The following is a 21416-nucleotide window of genomic DNA, read 5'->3' on the forward strand; positions in this document are numbered from 1 at the left end:
CCCAAGCCCCGCACTGATGTAAATGCTGCCCCAACCGGGGAGCAATTACACCTTTTGGCCCCGTGCCTCAGTTTCCCCATGCAATGATAGCTGCCTCCCCTCTGGCACAAGGTGATGGAGGTTACCCCATCCCTTGCAGGGCTCAAAGAGGGGGACCAGAACACCCCTGGGGAAGGAGCCGGTCCCCGCCTGGGGGTCCTGTGGCCCCGGTGCTCCTGTGAGTAGCCCTGGGCCTTGCTCCCTGGCCCCGGGGTGAGCTTTGGCAGCCAGCACGGGTCTTCTCCAGCAGCTGCCGTGACAGACAGCTCCTGAACCAGCCCCCCTCTGCAGTGCTGCTCTAAAATAAAAATACCTCCCGCCTGCTCCGCTCCACTCCCAGCCAAACTTCCTCCAGGGGCAAGGTGGGGGGACGGCAGCCCAAAAATACACCCGGCCGCCCCCCCTAAGCCGGGCTGAGAGATGCTGTAAGGCAACCCCCCGGCTCCCAAGACCCTCCGTTGCTCCCCCCAAACACACACCCGTCCCCCCCACCCTGCCGCCCCCCGTTGCGGAGCCGGACGCTGGATCCCCGCACCCCACCCGCCTCCACCCACGGCCCCAGGGCTCAAGGTCAGTAGCGGGGAGCGATGCGGGGCTGGGGGGGGCGGGGGGGGCGGCACGCCGGGCTGTCGGGGGTGGTGACACGCTGCTTTCCGCAGCTCCAAGGTTTTTTGTCACCTCTGCCTGCTCCCAGCCCCGGCCGGGGGTCGGGGAGACGCGCGGGGATAAGGATGCTGCTGCCCCGCGGAGGCTCGGAGCGACGGGGGGGCTGTGCTGGGGACACTCGCCAATGCACCTGACTCGGCAGCCCGGCGGCCATCAGGAGTTTAAACCGCCAGAGGGGTCCCCCCCACCAGCACCCCGCGCCCACCGGGGGCCGTTAACCGCCTCCCGCCCGGCTTAATTGCGGAGCGGCTTTGCCCCCCAAAACAAAACAAAAACAAAACCCACCACAAACAACAAACCCCAAACCAAAGCCTTGAAACGCGTGGAAAAGAGAGAGAGGGAGAGAAAGAAAGCCTTTAAAAGCCACCTCCGTGAGCGGCGCCCCGCCGCAGCGGGACCGCAGGGCGGGGGCTCCCACCCGCAGCGGCCCCGCTCGGGGGAGCGGCCGCGGGGCGACCCCCGCAGCTGGGGGGGGGGGGGGTGGGTAGCAGCCCCGGGCAGCGCCTTCCCCGCGGAAAAAGCCTTTTCCCCAGCTCGGGGGGCGGTGGGGTCACCCCCCAGCGCTGCTAACGACCCCCCGAGCTCTTATTAAAAATAATTTTAAAAGCTGACACCAGCCCCGCGGGGAAAACTCTGCCTGCAGGTGCGAGAGCAGCGGCCGGGCGGCCTCTTGCCGCTGCCTAAATCAGAGTTTTGCTCCTTATGCCCTTCCCACCCCCTCCCCGCCGCCGCAGCCCCCCCCCCCCCCCGCGGGGAGTGTTCGCGAGTGGGTGGCAGCGCCGGGGGAGGGGGCGGGGGCTGCCCCCCCCGGCCCCGAACTGCGCCTTTACCCGCTGCCGGCCGAGCTGCAGGGCTCGGGGAGGGCTGGAGGCACGTCGCGCCGGGGTTAATTAGCCTTAGCAGGAGTAATTAGCCCAGGGCTAATTGAAGGGATGGGTGTCGGCATCCCCCGAGCCCTGCAGATGTTGCTGGGCGGAGCGGGGGGGGGGGGTGCTCCAGCGTGCTTGCGGGGTCCCAAGGCTGGGAGTCCCCCCGGAGCTGGAGGCTGGGCAAAGCCCCAGCAAGAAGGTGAACGGCAGCCCAGCGCAGGGCAGTGGGGGTGTCCCACCCCACCCCACCCCATCCCATCCAGCACGGGCATCTTCGTGCTGTCCTGGACCCCCTCTGAAGATCCAATTAGCAATTAGTGGGGATATCAGAGATAAGCTGGAGGAACCTCATCTTGGGCAGCTGGCACCCCAGAGCATCTCTGAGTGTTGGGATGGATGCAGCTATCTGGGAAGTCGATCAGGAACACCTGGCTGAGCTGCTCCCAGATCCCGGCTCCTCGGTGAGGTTTGCAGCAGGGCTCAGAAGCAGGCTCTTTCCCTGCACCCAAGTTGTATCCCAGGGTTCAGCCTCAGGTGTCACCACCTTCTCCATCTCTTCAGCCACTGGCCTTCAAGGAAGCCCACAAAGCAGAGCTGCTGAGGACCTGCAGAAATGTCAGGTGCTCGAGGGGTAGGAGGGCAGGCGAACTCTCACCCCAGGTTTTCTTCCCTGTCCTTCCCTTTCCCAGGTCTGGATCCCCTGCACTGGCCAGGGCGGTAACCTGCTGCCATGGGGGTTAAAACAATGCTCCCCAGCTATGAACTGGGGTTTTATGCCCTTGCCGTGACATGTGCTGTGGTGTACAGCGGCAGCGGGATCTTCGAAGCATCCAGAGGTAACGCTCCCCACCGCATCCCCTGGGGGGGAGGATAGTTGGAAGGTGGCTGCTTTTACAGGCGTCAACACCAGCAGCAGATCCCTGGCTTTAATTTTTGCAGAGGGACAGCTTGGGAATCCTTTGTGAGGTTCAAAAAGGATTTTTACCTTTTTGCCCCCTTGCTCCCATTTCCATGGCTCAGGGCAAGAAGCTGCGGCACGTCACAGCTCTCCAGCCAGCACCCAAAATGGGCAACCACCCTACCTACCCAGGGCTGGCTCCTAACTTTTTTTTGTCTGGAAGCCCCCCAAAATAAAAATTTCATGGAATCAACCCAAGGTCCCTGGGATGTGCACTGCAAAAAGGCTTTGCTGGAAATTATTGCAGAAACGGGTGAGGTTCCTGACTCTTATAGTTGTCCGTGGGACTTAGGTGTGTCTGAGCCCTGATGGTTCATCATCGCGGTGAGGAAGGCTCCCTGCCTTGCTGAAACCCGGGCTCCATTTCCCAGAGCTGTCTCTCTCCCGGTAACTCTGGTTCTCTTGCAGACAGCATGAACAGAAAGGCCTTTCGGGAAGGCATAAAGCCGGGCTGGCACTACTTCGGCAGGAAGATGGTAAGCAAAGGAAGGACTCGGTCTTTTCTAGCTACTGGCAATGTGGTCGGTGCTGACCGCTGGAGAAGCAGAGCTGGTTTTTCTGCTGCTGATGCACTTTTGCGAAGTCCATGTGACTTGTATTTTTCTCCCTAAAGAGCTAGTCGGGAAAATACCAGCCCTGCAGTGCTGTGTATGCTCTGCTTTGTGTGCACAGAGACAAGCAACTGCTGCACATCTCTCCTGGGGTTTTTATAACCCAGCTAAAGTGCTCAGGAGCCCTTGGGGGGAAAATGGGAAGAAAAGGCTTTGAAAGTTGTGTGGTTTCCCCTCCAGATGGGTGTAGGGGCAGGGGAGTGCGGGCTGGGGACAGTAAGGCACCCGGTGCTGCTCCCACAGGACATGGCTGATTTCGAGTGGGTGATGTGGTTCACCTCGTTCAGGAACGCCATCATCTTTGCCCTCTCAGGACATGTCCTCTTCGGCAAGATCTGCTCCATGACGGTGCCACAGGTGAGCAAGGGATGTGGTGGGAGGGATTTGAAAGCACCTCAGGGTGACCTGGGATGTGTAGAGGGGGCTTGAGGGATGTTCTAGGATGTGGGGATGTTCTAGGATAGGGGGAGCAGGGTTGGGGCTCTCACCAAGCTGACCACAGCATCTCTTCTCACAGCACCGGGCTGTGGTGTACATGCTGTACGGGGTCTTGGCCGTGCTGGGCAGCATGGGGCTCGTCTACCTGATGATCATCCTCTCCCACTGCCTTGTCCTTTACTCCGTTGCGCTGGCCAAGCAGAAGTGGCTCTGCTATGTGGCCGGGCTTTGCTGTCTCGCCTCCTTCAAGGTGGAGCCATTCAGCTCGTGGCAGGTAGGTGCTGTCTCAGGCCATCTGTCTACCTCATTTCCAGCCCACTTGTGTCTGTCTCCTTGGGTTTGTCCCCAGGGAGGGCTCCTGGGGCACCCCCAAACCCTGGCTACGGCAGAGTTCCCACAGGGTTTGAGAGGGAGGGGACTGTTGTGCCACTGAGCTTGGGAATAATCCCACTGGGACTATGTTGTGTTTTGGTGGCTTCCTGATGGGACAGAGCTCAGGACATGTGAGTCCTTCTTGCTGGTCAGACAACAGCAGCTTGTCAGCCAGGCAAGGTGTGTCCCTGCCCTGTGCCTCAGTTTCCCCATCTTTATCACGTTGGTGGGATGGGTTCAGCAATGGCCACGTCTGTCTCTCAGGTCTCTGCCCAGTTCTGTTTCTCTCACTGGCGGGTGGAGAGAAGCCCAGCGGGGACCTTATAAAGCTATTTGGTCCCTCTGAAGGACAGTGCTGCCTCTCCCTGCCTGCTGCTTACCTCCTCAGATGCCACTCTCCACCGTGCTTGTGCTGGCTTTTCTTCACTCCCTGAGGAGGGTTATGTCCCTGTGACAGGGTGACATTCCCCCCACAGACCGAAGCCTGAGTGGCCCACAGCTGCTGGGTGAGGATGTGGCCAAGAGGATCTACCGCTTCCCAGCTCCTCCAGGATGCAGCCGTCAGCTGGGAAATTGAGTCCCAGATTTCCCTTTCCAACAGCAAGGCTCATTAGCTCCAGGCACAATTGGTTTCAGAGCATAATTAGAGGCTTTGCCTGCTGCCCCAGGAGTGATGTCCTCTACAAATTGAGGGAGCACAGAAGTGACACTGTGTTTGTGGTGGTAACTCTTCATTTCTCATCCAGGGCGGGTTTGTAACGGGAGCTTTTGATCTTCAAGATGTCCTCTTCTATGGAGGAAGCTGCTTCACCATCATGCGCTGCATGAGCTTTGCACTTGAGAACTCTGAGAGGAAAGAGGGCATCTACTCCATCTTCGACCTCCTCAAGTACAACTTCTACCTCCCATTCTTCTTCTTCGGGCCTGTCATGACATTTGACCAGTTCCATGCCCAGGTGAGTGCTTCTGAGGCTGGGCTGGAGGAGGACCTCTCCCTGCTTTTATTTCCTTGGGTTTGATGCCTACAAAACACCACCTTTTGCCACAGTGAAGGTGCAAATGGTTGTAGAGCTTTTCATGGTCACCTAGAGTCTGTGGCCATAGTCTGGCCTGTGCAATGATGCTGGGACTTTTGTGGGGAGGGGCATAAGCTGCTGGGGTTTTGGCCATTTCGACTGATCAGTTCAGAAGGGAAGATGTTGCTGTTGTGCAAGCATCACACTGCGATGAGGCGGGGAGTGTTCAGCTCATGTCCTTGGTCGCTGGACCACCTGCAGTGCTCGGCCCCTCAGTTTCCCTGTGCTGTCACCCCAGTGCCTCCATGACACCCCACTCTGCAGTGCCAGGAGGCCAAGGTGCGAGCCAGCCATGTGGTGCCCATCTGTGGGACCTCCATGTGCTGGTGTCTGTGGCAGCAAGGGCAGTCTCATATTTCCATCCAGCTGGTTTGCCCAAGGAGCATGACTTTCCAGGGATGGTCTGTGCATCTTAAGATGAAGTTATTTCTCCAGAAATAAGTAAGATCAGATGGAAGGCTGTGTTTCAGCAGCCAAGGGCTTCCTCTGTTCTCCATAAAATACTCTGGTGCCCCAAGTCTTTGCCTGTATCGCACACAACCGAGGGAGCTGTTTGAAGAGCAGACTCCAAGCAGCACTGGAAATCATCAGCAGAAGCCTGGGCTGGGGCCAGCCAACCTCTGGGGCTGTTTCACAGCCAACGATCAAGAAAACCAGCAGTGCTCTCTCCCTCCTCACTCTTCCCATCTCAACATCCTTTTACACCAATGGTCAGCCTTGGCCATCAACACGAACTGGTACTGCTTGCTAAAGGAGGGACCTCTTGCCCAGCCAGCAATGGTGCTGGGAAGGATTGCCACCACCCCTCTGCTTCCTTCTAAAGAGCAGCTGCACTGAATTTTGGGACCCCAATTGACATCTGGGTGCAAAAGCATTTTGGAAAAACATTTGTGAATTCAGAAGAAAAACCAGCCCAGAGCAGGGAAGCACAGCTAGAGCCTCCCTGGTGAGGAGGAGACCAAAGACTCGCCCATTCCAGCACCTTGTCTTCAATGTTGGGCTGGTAGTAGTTGCCTAAGAAAGGGTCTGCACTGGTCTTCTTTCCCCCAGCAAGCAGGATGAGCCCCAGTCCGAGTCCTACTCCTCACTGGTTTGTTCACCTGGGGAGCTGACAACCTTGTGCTGCATGTTGAAAGGAGCAACATCCCTTGGGTCCTGCCAGATCTATTTGAAAGGGCTTTTAGAGCTTTTGACCCTGAAGATCATAAGGTCAGCTCTGGTGTCCCCCATAAGGGATGCTTGTGGTGCGGAGTCTACCAGTAGCTCAATTTCAGCAGACACGCATCAGGGATGGCCAGGCTGCTGGTGAGGCTCTTCTCGCCAGGCTGCTGGAAGAAATGTTTAATCCTAAGACTTCATCTTTCCAGTAGTGTCTTATCTGTTGGGCTGAAGCCCAGGCAAGCATGGTTCCAGCAGCCCCAGCATCCAAGCCCCTCTGTGGAGGGTACAGTGCCCTGGGGTGGCCTCCTCACCCCATGTTCTTCTTAGTTCCCCGGGTTCCATCAGTCTTTCCTACAAAATGGGCAGCCCTGACTTCTCCTACCACCACAGCCAGGTATCTGGAAATCAGGGTGTTAAACTCCTTGTTTCTCCAGCGCCTGAACTCCCACCACTCTTGCAAGGCTTGATCTGGAGGGGTCTTCTTCCCTGCTCTTTGCACAGCACCACACCAGGATGTCTATAGCCACTTCGTGAGCAGTTCCTCCTTCTGCTGCTTAAAACCCTCACCCCAAAGGCACAGGAGCAAGTCGCCGACCCCTTTCCCATGCCCTGGCCAGGGGTCCTGTCTTGGCCTGGCCACCACTGCCATCTCCTGGCTAGATGCCCCCCTGCACTGCTGGAGCTGCAGCTAATTGCAGAGATGAATTCCTAATTGCCCAACAGCAGTTATGAGGGCAGGCAGATGGAGTCCCTTCCCCAGGGTGGGCTGTGTGGCCCAGTTAAGGAATAGGCATATGTCTCTGGCTCCTACTGGTGCTACGTTCTGGTGGAACTCTGGCATCCCCCATGTATGATGGGAACTCATCCGTATCGGGGCTTGGCCAGCCCCATTTGAGCTGAAAATCCTCTCCCTTGCTAGGATCAAGGGAATAAACTCACTTCTGTAGGGCTGGAAGTGTGCGGGACACAGCCCTGATCCAAGGGGCTGGTGGCAGAGTGCTGCACATGAGGATAGATATGAGGACAAGAGGAAACGGCCTCAGGTTGCCTCAGGGGTGGTTTGGGTTGGGTATTAGGAAAAGATTCTTCACTGAAAGGGTGGTCAAGTGCTGGAACAGGCTGCCCGGGATGATGGTGGAGTCACCATCCCTGGGGGTATTTAAAAGACTTGTAGATGTGGCACTTAGGGACGTGGTTTAGCAGTGGGCTTGGCAGCGTTAGGTTTACAGTTGGATTCGATGATTTTAAAAGCCTTTTCCAACCTAAATGATTCTATGAAAACGGGGCTCTGTGTTCTCCCACACATCTCAATGCCACAGCCTGTCCTCCCTCGGCTTCTCATCTATCTCAGGCTCCAGTGGCCTCTTAAAGCACTTGGCATATAACAGACACATAAAAATCTGGCAAAGGCTTTAATTCTCAGGAATCATCTGGATTTGATGATGGGGCTGGTGCGGCAGCCTGTGGATTATGCTGGGAAAGCTCCCACCTCTCGCAGGGAATAAAGGGAAAGTAATAAACATAAGAGGATTTTGAATACAGCAGCAATTTTTACGGCGAAGCAGGGAAGCGAAGACATCAGCCTGTCCAGTGTAATCCTGAAGGCTTGCTCCGGCGATGTTTATGTTGTAACAGCCAGAGACATGACAGCTCCTGGAGGCAAAGCTCAGCCCCTGTTTGTACAAGACACAGCAGAGACGAAATCCCCATCGATCAGGTCCCAGCTGACTCAGGACGGCCCCCGGAGCAGCTTTCCCTCTCATTTACAACAGGTGTCTGCAGCAGAAGCTCCAGGGACCATCCGTCCTCCTCCGCTTCCTCCCAAATGACCCTGGCCAAATATATGCATATGGCCCTGGCAGAGCTGTCAGGTGGGATCCCAGCCCTGCTCCCAGCCTCTCCCCACAGGCTGTGGCATCCCATTGATATGGGTATGGGCATTTGCTCCCCCTAAGTGACCTGCGCAAGGGGCCACCTGTAAGCAAAGCTGACTTTCTGAACATGTCCCTGCAGAAAGAGCATAAAGCCCAGCTCCCTGGTTGGTATGGTTGTCACCCTACCCAGAGCCCCTTTGGTACAGCCAGACTTGTCACTGCTGTGTCACACCATGTGCCTGCTCTGCTGGAAACGCCAGTGATGGGAACAGCCTTCGCTAGGAGGGTGATGCAGGGGGCACCTTGCTGCCCTGCTCAGCACTGAGGCGGGGGTGTTGGAGTGATGCTGTGGGTGGGACATGTCCTGCTCCTTGTGGATGTGTTCACCTGAGCTAATTCCTTGGGTCTTCCTTAATCAATGGAGACTTGGGCCATGTAGTCCGTGATGTGATTTCTAGAGGAGACCGTTGAGTCTCCATTTGGACCTTGACCGTTTCACCAGATGGAGGAATATGCTGCCCATCCTGTCTCTCAGCTCAGCCCTTTCACGGTTTGCCATCCTGACAGGTGAGCACCCAAGAGTTAAGACGCAAAGATGATGAGTTGAAGAACATCCGGGTCCATGCTCTCCTCCATGTGGGGGCCATCATTGCCGTGGACATCTTCTTCCATTTCTTCTACATCCTCACCCTCCCTTCTGACCTGAAGTTCACAAACCGCCTCTCGGACTGGTCCTTGGGTGAGTGGCCATGCTCGGACACGTTCATACCTGTACTTAGCTTCAGGGCAGTGGTGAGTGATTCACAGCTCCATCCGTCCTCACTGAGAGGCTTTACCAACACTTGTGTTGGACAGGTTTGAGTAAAGCCGCTCTTTGTGTTGACAGTGCACAGAGCTGGGGTTGGGCAGCCCTGGAAAGCAGATGTGTTGGTCTGACATTCTCACAGGGTTCCAGTGTAAATTGTTTAGCTCGGGGTTTAAGAGGCTGAGCACCAAGCCATTCCCATTGCCTTTGCCTGGACTGGAAGGGAGCTCAGCACCTCCAAAAAAATCAGCCCCATGCTGTTGCAACAGGCACATCTGGGATCTCAGATGCCTTCACAGGCACGTGGCCACCCATTATGGATGTTTGTAAGCCAGTGAAATGGCCCCAGGGCGTAGGTTGTACAGGGAGCAGCTCAGGGCAGTTGGAGCTGCTGCCTTCAGCTGCCTAATGGAGGGCTGTAGAGAAGGTGAACTCCTCTTGGAGGCTGGCAGGGAAGAAGCAGGACACAGCAAACAAGGTGCAGCAAGGCAACGTCTGGTTGCATGTAAGGAATTTTCTTCATAGAGTGGTCAAATATTGGAATAGGGGCCCAGAGGGATTATAGATTCTCCAAAAATAGACATATTCAACATCTAAATGGTCCAGAGCAACCTGATCTCCATTTAAAGTTGACTGTTCTCTGAGCAGGACTGGACTTAGGTACCTCCAGAGGCCAAACTCACAGGATGAGTAATGGTAGCAGTGCTGGCAGCTGGATGGAGGATTTCAGCTGGCAAATACATGTCTGATGGCAGCATTTGAGATACCATAGGGCATCTGATGGTCACACAGACAGAGGAGAAGCAGGGGGTGGAGAAGCCCCTTCTCTCTCTAGAGTGGCAGCTGGTGGCCAGGAGAAAATCTGAATGCAGCTAGAATGTCACTAGCGTTGATTTAGGGTGTCCTAAGAGACCTGGGTGGACTGACCAAGCGTATGTGTTACTCCAGAGGGAGCTGAGCTCCTCTGCAGGCTCTGCTGACTGTATTGACCACATCTGCCTGATCCATGGTGGAGCTTAGGCACTGCACGCATCGAGGCACTGTGTGGTCCTTAATCTGTGAGCCAAGTCCCACAAAGATGGGGGCATTTTAGCTTCTGTTTACACAGGAATTTGAAATTTTTAGTGTTTGTTCCTGAAGGGTTTGTCTTCCAATGTCATGCATCTCTCCAAGTCAAAGGTTCTGGTCCTGGCTCTGCTGTAGCATCCATGTCCTATCTATGGTCACAAGAAGCTGGAGTGGGGGGCGTTTTGATGGAGGTGTCGATAAAACCTCAGGGCTCAGAGTTGAGAACTGTGATGAGTTCATCATAGTTTAACAAACCTTAGAGGGAAGGAACGATCTAGTACTGGAAGAAATGAGATCTGTATGACTTTCTTGGGCTACCAAAACCAATAAACAGCTTGCTCCCAAATACCCCAGGAAGGTATTGTCCTCTTGTTCAAGTTTTTTAAAAAGCTACTTAGTTTTAGAAGCTTTTCTCATCCAAGGCAACATTAGACTGTCCTCTTGATGCTATGTTTCTTGCAATAGACTGTATGCTCCCATGGGATATGATGTCCCCTGCAGTCGTGGAGGTGATATGTTCCATGTTCCTCTCCACCCATTTGACTCCCATTTTTGCTCCAGCTGGCCTGGCCTACTGCAATTTGGTGTACGACTGGGTGAAAGCTGCTGTCATGTTTGGGGTCACCAACACCATTGCCAGACTGGACCACTTGGACCCACCCCAGCCCCCCAAATGCATCACCATGCTCTACGTCTTCGCAGAAACGTGAGTACCCCACGTGCACCAACAAAGAGAGACAGCATGTTTGACTTGAACAAAATGTGCGTGGGGGGGAGGACGTCTGGGCTGTGCTGCTGAGCAGCTAGCCTATGAGTTGGAGACTACATTGAGGAGTCTACGCTGAACCCATGGTCTGGACATGCCCATAGCCCAGGGAAATATTCTTGGGCAGGAAGCAATAGATAAGGAGGGAGGTTACAACCATATCGGTAGTGGGACCTGTTGAATGAAGGAGCGTGGAGTTCTGTGAACTTCAAGAAAGATTCAAGATGTACCTTGCCAGGGGACTGGGAGCCTCCTCCGGGTGACCGCTGCATGGAAGGATGTCGTTAACACTGTGTGTTTTAACCTGCTTTTTATCATCTGCATTTTAGGCATTTTGACAGAGGGATTAATGACTGGCTGTGCAAGTAAGTGTCAACCAGCTGTCTCTAGTCTGGTTCAGGGTCTTCTGTTCCTTCACATAGAAAAGAAGCGTTAAATGCTGTTTCTCCCAGAGCTGAGGTGTCCTCTCTTCTGGGCGAATCCCACCATGGCTTGAAGTCATATTTGGTCTGTTTATCCCTAAGACCATTCAATTTATCACCACAAAGTGCAACAGCCCCACCCGCCCCCAGCTGGGAACGAGAGAGCCCTGTCCCAGAAACCCCTCCAGGTTTGGTGGGTTTAGCACTCCCTCAAGGGAGGAAGAGTCAGGTTCATGTGCCACCAGCAGGAAAGGGGAACTGAGCCCAGGTCTGCCATAACTGGGATAACTGAGGTGGCCTGGATAACTCCGGGTGGCCTATGCTCCATCTACATCTCCCCAGCCCTTCAGCTCTCTTCAGCGGTGACTACAGACCGGCAAACCTGTACTGAAGGTGGTGGCCGCTCTGTGGTGAAATCCTGTGCACCAGCAAGCCTGAGAGAGCCTGCAGCTCTACAGGTCCCCATGTTTTATCCACCCTTTACCTGCAATAGGGGGAAAGGAGGGTATTTGGTCCTTACAGAGCTGTAGGTTTGTGAGGAACACAAGCCACCAGCAGATGGACTGCAGCAAAAATCAGTTTATTGATGGAACATGTCAGCCAAAATATCCTTCCATTCTCACTGGGGTGCTTTAGATTGACCCATCTGTGAGGAGCTTGTGGTGGGTGAAGGTGGGATAAGGGACTCCAGAGGGGTCCCCTTGACTACCGGGAGCACCGACCACTTTCCTTGGCTGTTAGGTACGTGTATGATCACCTTGGAGAGAACCATGACAACATCATGAAGGAGCTCGTGGCCACCATTGCCACCTTTGCCATCACCACCCTGTGGCTGGGGCCCTGTGAGATCGTTTACATCTGGTCTGTCCTCAACTGCTTTGGCCTCAACTTTGAGCTCTGGGTGCAGAAGTTCTTCCAGCTGGAGCCCTTTGCCAAACTGGAGGTGAGGAGCTGGGCTGCAAGCGGATGGGGAAAGGTCAGTGGATCTGGGACCAAATTCTGGTGCTGGAAAATGTCCATGACTGTAGGGAGCTCAAACTTGTACAAAAAAAAAAGTCAGATCTATTTTCAGCTGAGACCTGACGAGCAACATCCCTGATGTTGCTCCATGTCCAGGTCTCCTGCATGGAGACCTGAAGATCCTTCCTGTGGCCTTCAGCATCCTTGTGATCAGCTACTTGGCTGTGCAAGGGAAGCACAGTCTCGGTGCTTTGTATCCTTTCATTTTATGCACTGTGTTACCCACCCAGAGCAAATTCCCACCTGCCCTGGGATGCTTCATGGGAAGTTTAGGTTGGGTGTGGAGTTTTCAGAGGGTCCAAGAGAACCAGGAATGCATCAAAATACCACAGACGGACACAAAATTTGAGGTCATGGGGAAATGTTTATACATTTCCATATGGAAAGCTTCTTGTTCTGCAAAACATCTTGGCATTCTGAGTAGTTTTAATGTGATTTCTGATTAGGTACTAGAACAAATTGTTCTCCAACCACCCCAAAGCTTAGTGCCTTGTTTGTTTGGGAACAAGGTGCTTCGGGGACATGTCAGAAGATCAACTTAGGAAACTCCCTCCTGGAAACTTTTATGTGTCTTATTTGTTTTGCCTAATCTAAAGTCTGGAGGTCCTAAACTGGTTCAGAAAAGACCTCTTTTGAATAAAAACTTTGGAGAGCAGTCCTCCCAGCCGCTCTCCTCACTGAACCCCTAATCAGATTAGAGCACTTGCAGGCAGTGAAATCTCCTTCCCCGCAGCACCGCAATTCTCAGCACTAAGTGGCCTGGGGATTCGTCGTGCTCTTTGAAGATTGCTATGAACCACTTCCCCGCTCTGCTTGCAGCAGCTGCTCCTGAGGATTATGTGCCACTGACAATTTCACTCTGCTGCTGTCACTAGTTTTCAGCTCCTTTTTATTTTTTTTATATATATATATATTTAATTCCTAAGAAACAATTTCTACCAGGAGCTCGGAATGATTTGCATGTCAGGCTAATAATAATCCTGGTATACAACAGTGTTCATCTGCCTTGAGGAATGGCTTACCCGAGGTGCCAGATCAAGAAAGCAGTACTCAGCCATCACACTTAGCATGAAACCCTGTAGAACATCTTGTCCCTACCCACGGGACCTTGAAACACCAGCCCAGAGTCCCAGCTGCATCAGAGCCCAGCAGCAGAGCAGAAGTTTTACCTGGTCCTTAAGTTTCTTCATCCCGGAGGCACTAAAGGCTTCTCTAATTCTTGCCTGTCCCTCTGGGATCCCAGCTGGAGTTTGGCCGGAGCTGGACACGTTCCCCTTTCCTTACAGCCTCATTTTTCCTCACTCTCTGCTCCCCTTGGCAGGCCAGAATGTCAGCGGCCATGTCTCGGCGCATTAGGGCGGCTTTTGGGGCGGCGAATTTCTGGGCCATTGTCCTCTACAACATCCTAGCTCTCAACAGCCTGGAGTTTGCACTGCTGGTGACCAAGAGACTCGTCCTGACGGGTAAGGTGCTACCAGCCCTCCCCATTGAGGGACCCTTGTCTTGATGGTCGGGGAGGCTGGGGGCTGGGGCTTTCAAGTCCTCCTGGGGTCCGAAGTGGCCCAGCCACTGGCTTGCTGTGTGGCTGCTCCCAGTGTGCTTAATTCTTACGTCAAAGGTGCAAGCAGTTGTTTCTTAGCTCCCAGCCTTCTCGTGTGAGCTCTGGGGTAGGAGTGCCTTCCAGGTGTGCTCGTACAGCTTCTAGCACAGCCTGACGCTGTGGTTTGGATTCCTTGCAGCAACGCAAAGGTCACATTCATCCCAACAAGGGGGGCTGAGTCCCTGGCTGCAGAAAGGTCCCCTTGCTGGCGAAAGGGATTTACTTGTCCTACCTCATCCCCTTTCGCTTTAGCAATTACTCCTGCATCAACCTGAAGGCAACAGGTCCAGATCCTCCCACTACGGTCTGATCTGTACACTTCTAGTCAGTGGGTGGTGTCACTATTTTGAAGCCTTGAGCAGCCCAAGTATAACTAGCCCTCAGGAGCCTGTGTCCTCCACCCTCTCTGGGACGGGGCTGGCATAGGAAATGGATAATGTGATGCTCTGGGCTCAGTGTGCCAGAAGTGCCTGCCCGCTGAGCTAGCTGGCTTTTGCTGGCTGCGTTACGCATTTCAGAGGTCCTGTTTTAGCAGGTACAAAGCTCGTGTCTCCCCTCTGCTGTGGATACCAGATTTGTGATTACAAATGCCGCCAGACCCTTTCTAAGTGGAGGGAGAGCTCCTGGCTCTCAGTCACTTACGTAGGTGACAAAAACATGTTTCCCTGGGTGCACACTGTCTCCACTAGGTACAGGACAAGGCTGGGGTTGATCCTCAGCACCAGTGGAGCCCAAAGCTCCTAGAAGGTCACAGTGCAAAACAACAATGGACATGGGCAGGTTGAATGAGCAGAAAGTCAACCACCAAGTCTGAACTTGGGAAGCAGAAGGAGTTTTGGGGGTAAGAGAGTGCTCAAAGCCACTCTAGCATGTTCCCACATTGGCTGTGGTCCATGATGCCTTGGTGGGCTCAGGCACAGCTTCATCTAAAAATCTGATCTGGGGGATTTCTTTCTTCTCTCAGCGAAGCTGTAGCGCCAGATCCACAATGGAAAATGTGTTGGCCATCATGAACTTGTGGGATCTCCCAAAACCCACCTGAAAGGCAGCCGTGCTGGAGAAGAGTTGGCCTCATTAGGCAAGCAGCCACACCAAGATGACCATGTCTCCCTCCATCTTCTCCAGGTTTCCCTGTCAGCACCTTGTCCATCTGGTTCATCACGTACTGCGGAGTGCAGCTGATCAAAGAGCGTGAGCACATCCTGGCCATCGAGGAGGAGATATGTAACAAAGCAAAGGTGGAGTAGAGGGAGGCATCGACAGGCTTGTCCCAAAGCCTCGTCTCCCTTCCAGCCAGGGCTCTTCAAGCACTCCCGACAATCAGACTGCTGTAGCTCACCCATGTAGAAGTCATCTGGAAGGCGCAGGTCCCCCCTTGCTGCAGGAAAGATTTTCTATAAGCCACAGTGGGCATTCTGCAGGCTCCCCATGTGTGGCAGACTACCGAGGTAGGTTCCTAGGACACTTCTTGAATGCCAGAACGAGCCATACCCATCATCCTTCTGACCCTCTGACATTGTGCAGGCCTAGAGATTTCACTCCCTGCTTCCCGTAACACTTGGTCCCACCAGCACTCAGCTCTCCTGCAGGACCTGTAGCCCATGTTTTCCAGAGGAGACTCTTCAGGTCCCATGGTTGGAGGTTTTAGGGTGGGCCAGACACAGAGCTATGAGAAAGCACCAGCTAATCTCTGAGCCTGCTCTGAGCAGACAACCTCCAGGTCATTTCCAGCCCAAGCATCCCATGTTTTCTTCTCTACAAGAAATGGTCAGCGTCCACTGTCAAGTGTTCAGCATCTATGGTTTGTGCAGTAAGGACTGTGAAACGACTCAGCACAATCTATACCTGCCAAGAGGCTAATAAATAAATAATACAGCCTTTATAGCAAAGGGAAGGGGGAACCACTGAAGGGAAATTATCTCTCCACCACTGTCAACAGTGCAGTGATGGCTGTTACCATCTCTGCAAAACAGGCCCCTTCAGTGTTAGATGTCTTGGAAAAAATGATTTGGTGCCAACATCAGGCATAGTTAATGAAAGTGCAGGAGCCATACCTGCTTCACAGACATGGCACATCACATACAGGTCGCCTGGGGAGCAGGCATGCCAAAGAAACACAGCACATGGCCCACAACTGCTTGGTCCCCAGGCCCCAGCTCAGACCCAAAGGGCCCTGCACTACTGGGTCTGAGACCGATGTGGCCACCACGACCATCCTGCTGTGATACCTCTCCTGGGACTCAAACTAAATTGCACTTGCATTTTTCACATGCCATGGACAAAAAGTTTAAGCTCACATTCCTGCCCCATGGCTGAGGAACAGAAGATGCTGTAGCCAGCCCTGCTCATCTCCATCCATCCCTCCCTTTACTCAACTGTCTTTGGTGCACACAGCCTGAACCCGTGACCATGTGGCTGAATGAGCACATACACAACCAAAGGAGAAAGACCTTCAATGAAGGGCAGTGCCTTGGGGCTGGGTGGTGGAGGGAAAAGCCCATGATAGCCTCCTTGGAGAAGTAGACTTTAGGACGCTGTGTATGAAGTGCATTGAATAAATGTATGTGTGCAAAACACAGTGCCTAGGGGAAAAGGTGGGTTAATAACTGAAAAAATAGCTCTAGCTCTCTTGTACTTTAGAGTAACTTTCAGTGGCCTTACGTGGGAGTTATGTTGGTGTTTCATGAGGGCAGAATCCGGACCACTTTGCAATGTGGGTCAAGATGCCTGATGCTGGGTGTCTTCCAGCTTCCCTGTGGATGAAACAGGATTGGATCCCAGCCAGCTTTCAGCTCTGCCAAAGTAATTTGTGAAGTCCTTGATAAATGTCACTTATTTATGTAGTAAATAAAAGTTGGACATCTATGGTGCCTGCTGCTCCTTATTGTGATGCTGCAGGTGATACCCTGGGCAATGCCCTGCCATCAGAGCTGAGCACAATGATCTGTTTGCAGGTCCTCACCTCCCACCCCTAACAGGGACACAAGACATTGCTGAGTTTAACAGAAACCCATGCCAGTGGCATCACCAGGCTAGATGTTTGGCTGCAGCTCGATTCATATTCGCCGTTATTTTGACTCCACCTTTGTATGGTGAAATATCACAAGCATCCTGCCATCAAGCTGTCACCCATGTAGGTTTTGGGTTAGAAGCCATGTTGGTTTTATTTCTGGGAGCCTGGCTAAAAATGTTGGATGTCAGGGCAGGTATTGTGCCTTGGTGGCATCTCTGGTCACATCCCCAAAACCCTTGCATCTGCTAGGCACATCCCTTCTTAACACAGGTCTGCTGCTGGACCTTCGGCAAATGTTTCTTTGACATTCTCTGTTACTTCAGTTTTACTCTTTACCACCCAAACAGCTATAGCATGGTGTGCTTCCTTCCAGGGTAAAATTCAGGTCTTCTCCATATGGGTGTCCTCACGCAGCTGAAGCCACCTTGAGCCGCCAAGACCAAGGGCTCTGTCTCTGCAGGTGGCTCAGCTCAGCTCCCTGGCTGCCTGGGAGAACAGTCACCACCTCCCGGTGTCGAAGTAGGTGACGCACATGGCAAAGCCCAGTGACTCCTCACTGTCCTCCTGACTTGGATACTCTGGGAGAGAAAATAGCCCATTCACTAAGGATCTAAATTTATCCAGCAGCTGCAGCTGCTGGAGCTGCCAGAAGGAGCTAATCTTAGACATCAGCTGAGCTAGTGATTTGTCAGAGAGAAGAGAGTTCATGGGAGAACTTGGGCTTTAGCCCCCTTTGCCTGAAGTTACCCCTCAGCTATCACTGCTGTTACAAGCCCAGGAGGTCTGGTGGGCTAGGAGCACCCAAGTGGTGCTATCTCAATCAGCCTTGCACAGGAAACCCCCAGCCTCAGCATATGCCTCTGTAGAGCAGGACTTACCAACTGCTCAGCTCTCTCCTGGAGAAGAGTATCTCATCTGATCTTGTTATTGCCTGCCTGTTAGTAAAACTCACCCAAGAAGCCAAGAAAAGCAATTATCTCTATTGCAATGCAAATCCCAATTAACAGCCCTGTGCTGGACGCCTTGTTCAGCCCGCCATGGCTGTAATTGCTGCATTCACCATTCCTGTTCTGAAATTTTGTATGGGAGGGAGTGATCCTGCTACACTGCATCCCCTCAGGATGCTTTCCATGTAGCCTCACCCACTCCCATGTCATGGGGGGACTATTGCACCTTTGGAGACACACTTAACTGACTTAGTCCACTGGTCATTGGACATCACTGGCTGTAGCCCTGTTAGGTCTGGGCCCAGTTAGCTGAGGGCTGTCTCAGGACAACACGCCTCCAGCTCAGGCTGTGCTGTCTGTTGTACAGCAGTCAGCGCTCTTGGGGGCAGTACCTTGCCGAGAGTAGATTCATTCATTCACATGTGCATAGAGATAAGCAAATGGTAACTGTGATTACTGCTCACCCTTATCACATCCACACGTGCCATCTCACCTGCTTTTAGATGCTAAATCCTGCTGGCCTTGGCTGGTACTTGCTTGAAGACCAGCTCAGCTGAGTGGTAACACATTGGACCCAGCAAAAGAGGGATGGGACCAGTCTACTGTAACCAAAGCCTCTACAAGACACAGTGGTTGCAGTGGGATCAGAATTGACGGCTGCCTCAAATTCCACTGATATCATCAGAGGAAAAATCTCGTGTAGCATTCAATCAGTTGCAGCCTTGGCTATCCAAGGACAGCAAGGCTCAGACCAAGTCCCTAAAAAATCCTGTTGACTTCCCTGTGCATAAATCGATTATAAAATGACAATGACGAGCCAGTGTGAACAAATGAAAACCAGAAACACAGAAAGAGTAAACACACAAGTGAGAAAGAAATACCGTGCTTGAGATCCACACTGGAAACTTGTGACCTAAAACGTAAGAAGGGAAAAAATCTGAACACCATATACACAGTGGGTGAGGGGCTCTGAAGCCTGTGGATCAGAGCTGCATGAAGCAGCACTGGCTTTTCATGCCCAGCCCCGAGAGGGTTCAGGAGAGTGCACAGTGCCTCTGAGAGCACCCTTGGGTCTCCCCATTAGCATAGTGTAAGCCTCCCCATGGCGCAAAGCTGCTCAGAGGGCTTGGGTCCACCTGATCAACCCTCTGTCCCACCAGGCTGGGACAGAAACTTGTTTAGGGATGAACCACCTTTATCTGAGCTGAATACACCTGTGCTCAGGAGCCAGGGAGGTTTACAGACCATTTGAGGTCAACTAAACACACAGAGCACAGCCTGCATGTCCAGCCTGGGCCATATGCACCATCTACACCCATTTTGATGGCAGGGCTTGGGATGGACACTGCTGTATGGAACTTGTCACATCACTATCAAAACTAGCTGGCTGCACCAAGGCTCTTACCATCCCATCCCAGGTTCACTTCAGTAAGCAGTTCCCACACCTTGCCCCAGCACAGCCACCAACCCCCCACAAGGTTTCAAAGATTCATCTACTGTCTGTGATATTTCTTCAGTCCAGTCCACCTGCTTCTTGCCTCTGCTGTGTCCAGACTTCTCCCAGCTGTTCTTCCAGCCAACCTTTCCTCAGCCAGAACCCCTTCTTCTCCCAGGGCCTCTCCCACATCCAGAGCACACTCTTTCCTCCCTCTGCTTCTTCCAGGTCTCCCTTCACCCAGCACTCCCCTTCCACCCCCCTTAGAGCTATTTAACTACTTAGCAGGAACCAGCCACAGCTGCACCTTATCCACATCAGCCAGCCCACCGCCCCTGAAGCCAGCCCACAGCTGTGTATTGCCAATGTTAATTAACCTGCCTTCATTCCTCTACAATTCCTCTATAGGAACTGATAGCAAAAAATGGTGGAAACATAAGGCAGGGATCACACGTGTGATTGTTGCTACAAGGTGTTATGAGGGCGGTGTCCCAGCACTGCTGGTGTTAGGAGGCACTGGGACCAGTTAAGGGTGCCTGGACTGAATTAATGATTTAAGCTGTCTGTAGAACATGGGGATAAATGGGCATCACCAAAGTCCTCTCAACTCAGGCAAGTGCCTGACTCGAGTGAAGTGACCCAGCTCCCAGAGACACCCATCTCTCCCCATGCTTGCAGGGAGCCTAGATGGCACAGTGGACCGAGGAGACAGTGCTCTTGAAACACCAGGGCTGCTTCCCCAAGCCTTGGAGCTTGTCCAGCCCCTGTGCAAAGCCACTGAAACCAATGGACATGCCAGAGCTGGTCAGGGACCAGCACGATGCTCTTCCCCGAGGTGGTCCATAAACCTGGGAGTAGCCACAGACCCACCGGTCGGTTGGGAGCTCCTCAGGGAAGGGATGGGCTGTAGCTGGAATTTAGCAGTGGCACCTGGCGATGCAAGGAATATGAAGCAAAGCTCAGGCGGCAGCACACGCCGAGCAGCGCAGTGAAAAGGAGAACAAGCCAGGGGTCAGGGGAGATTAAAGGCAGAAGGGCAAAAATCCCAGCTTGCAGCACACCAGTGCAGGATTAAACTCAGGGAAGTGTAGAGCTAATGCCAAGGGAGGGGAGAGGGGAGGATGGAGCTGCCCAGCCCCAGATGTGTGGGAGCAGAGAAACGTCGCTGAAGGTCAGCCGCATTCAAAGAGCAGTGCTCGTCTTCTGATCCCAACACGGATGAGCAGCCCAGAAGAAAAGCTTATGATGTGAACTCCGAAAACAGCTTGTGATTGTTTCCCTGCTATATTGGTACCTCCCAGATGCTGCTGGAAACTCACCAGTACAAAAGGGCTTCATACCAGTATAGCTCCCTCCCTACTTATGTAGATAAACATCATGGCACAAAGCACTTTTATAAATACATCCATGCTGGGGTGAGGGGTTATGTGGCTTTAAATACACCACGAAGAGTGTATTTATCTTTGCATAGACTTAATTAAATCATTAATTAAATCTGTGCCATCATTGAGTGTCAGCCAGCCCGGAGGGTCCATAGTAAAAGAGATACAGGTTCATGTAAATTTTACTACAGGTATAAATAATAGTAGCTATTCTGCCTACCCATGAATATCAAAACTAATTTGCTTTGTTGTGAGCTCCAAGGGAAGAGCTGGACCTGGACTGGCCGTTTGAGGACCCATGGGGTTTCCCAGACATCCATGGGCATGCAGGCAGGACACAGGACCTGCTGGGGACCTCAGCCTTTTTGGAGCATTGGCTCAAGGCCAGGCAGGTTGTCCTGCTGTGGCTCCAAACTTCAACATGGGGGTGTTGAATCTCAGTAGACCTTAGCAGGGGACCCTCAGCTTACAAGAAGGTACCCGTTTAGAAGTCTGAAGCTGTGAGTTTAAGCCCACCCTTGTGCTCTCTTTACTTCTGTTCTGCCTCAGACCCTCTTTCTGCCACCAAGATGTGGAAAGGATCGATTTATTAATGATGAGGTGTCCAGAGGCTGTGCCACTGTGGTCCCTGTATGTATGGCAGGCAAAGCAGAGCCACCCCTCCCCCAGGCTCCTTGAGCCTCCTCCTTTAGCAAGGCTTGTCAAGTAACTTCCAGCACAGGTCTCGTGTCCCATGCAGGGGTGTAAATAAATAGCTCTATCTTCATTTTCCAGTCCCTTCCAGACCCCTGAAAAGTGACTCCAGAGGAGAAAAAAGGACAAACCTGTGCCGAAAAGCAGCCCTGGGAGTGAGCTGGTTGGAGTGGGGATGCCACAAAGCCCACATAAGATGCT

The 21416-nt window shown here is 53.0% G+C and overlaps 1 protein-coding gene across 1 annotated transcript; it reads left to right on the forward strand.

Annotated features, from left to right (window-relative positions):
* Nucleotides 1–400: 400 nt before the first annotated feature.
* On the forward strand, nt 401–16599 carry HHATL (hedgehog acyltransferase like). The gene is made up of 12 exons (XM_037387318.1): nt 401–609; nt 2264–2410; nt 2941–3008; nt 3387–3500; nt 3661–3855; nt 4700–4909; nt 8632–8803; nt 10499–10643; nt 11033–11068; nt 11867–12068; nt 13467–13608; nt 14871–16599. Exons 2-12 carry the CDS (start codon nt 2305–2307, stop codon nt 14990–14992), a joined length of 1512 nt encoding a protein of 503 aa, XP_037243215.1. The 5' UTR covers nt 401–609; nt 2264–2304; the 3' UTR covers nt 14993–16599.
* Nucleotides 16600–21416: the final 4817 nt, after the last annotated feature.

Source organism: Falco rusticolus, chromosome 4 (genome assembly GCF_015220075.1).
Source record: "Falco rusticolus isolate bFalRus1 chromosome 4, bFalRus1.pri, whole genome shotgun sequence".
NCBI lineage: Eukaryota > Metazoa > Chordata > Aves > Falconiformes > Falconidae > Falco > Falco rusticolus.

Bases quoted from the DNA above. Each gene is read 5' to 3' on its own strand.
- HHATL (XM_037387318.1), top strand. From the start codon at position 2,305: ATGGGGGTTAAAACAATGCTCCCCAGCTATGAACTGGGGTTTTATGCC. The intron at 3,501-3,660 runs GTGAGCAAGGGA...CTCTTCTCACAG, and splicing joins GCTCCATGACGGTGCCACAG to CACCGGGCTGTGGTGTACAT. The intron at 11,069-11,866 runs GTAAGTGTCAAC...CTTGGCTGTTAG, and splicing joins ATTAATGACTGGCTGTGCAA to GTACGTGTATGATCACCTTG.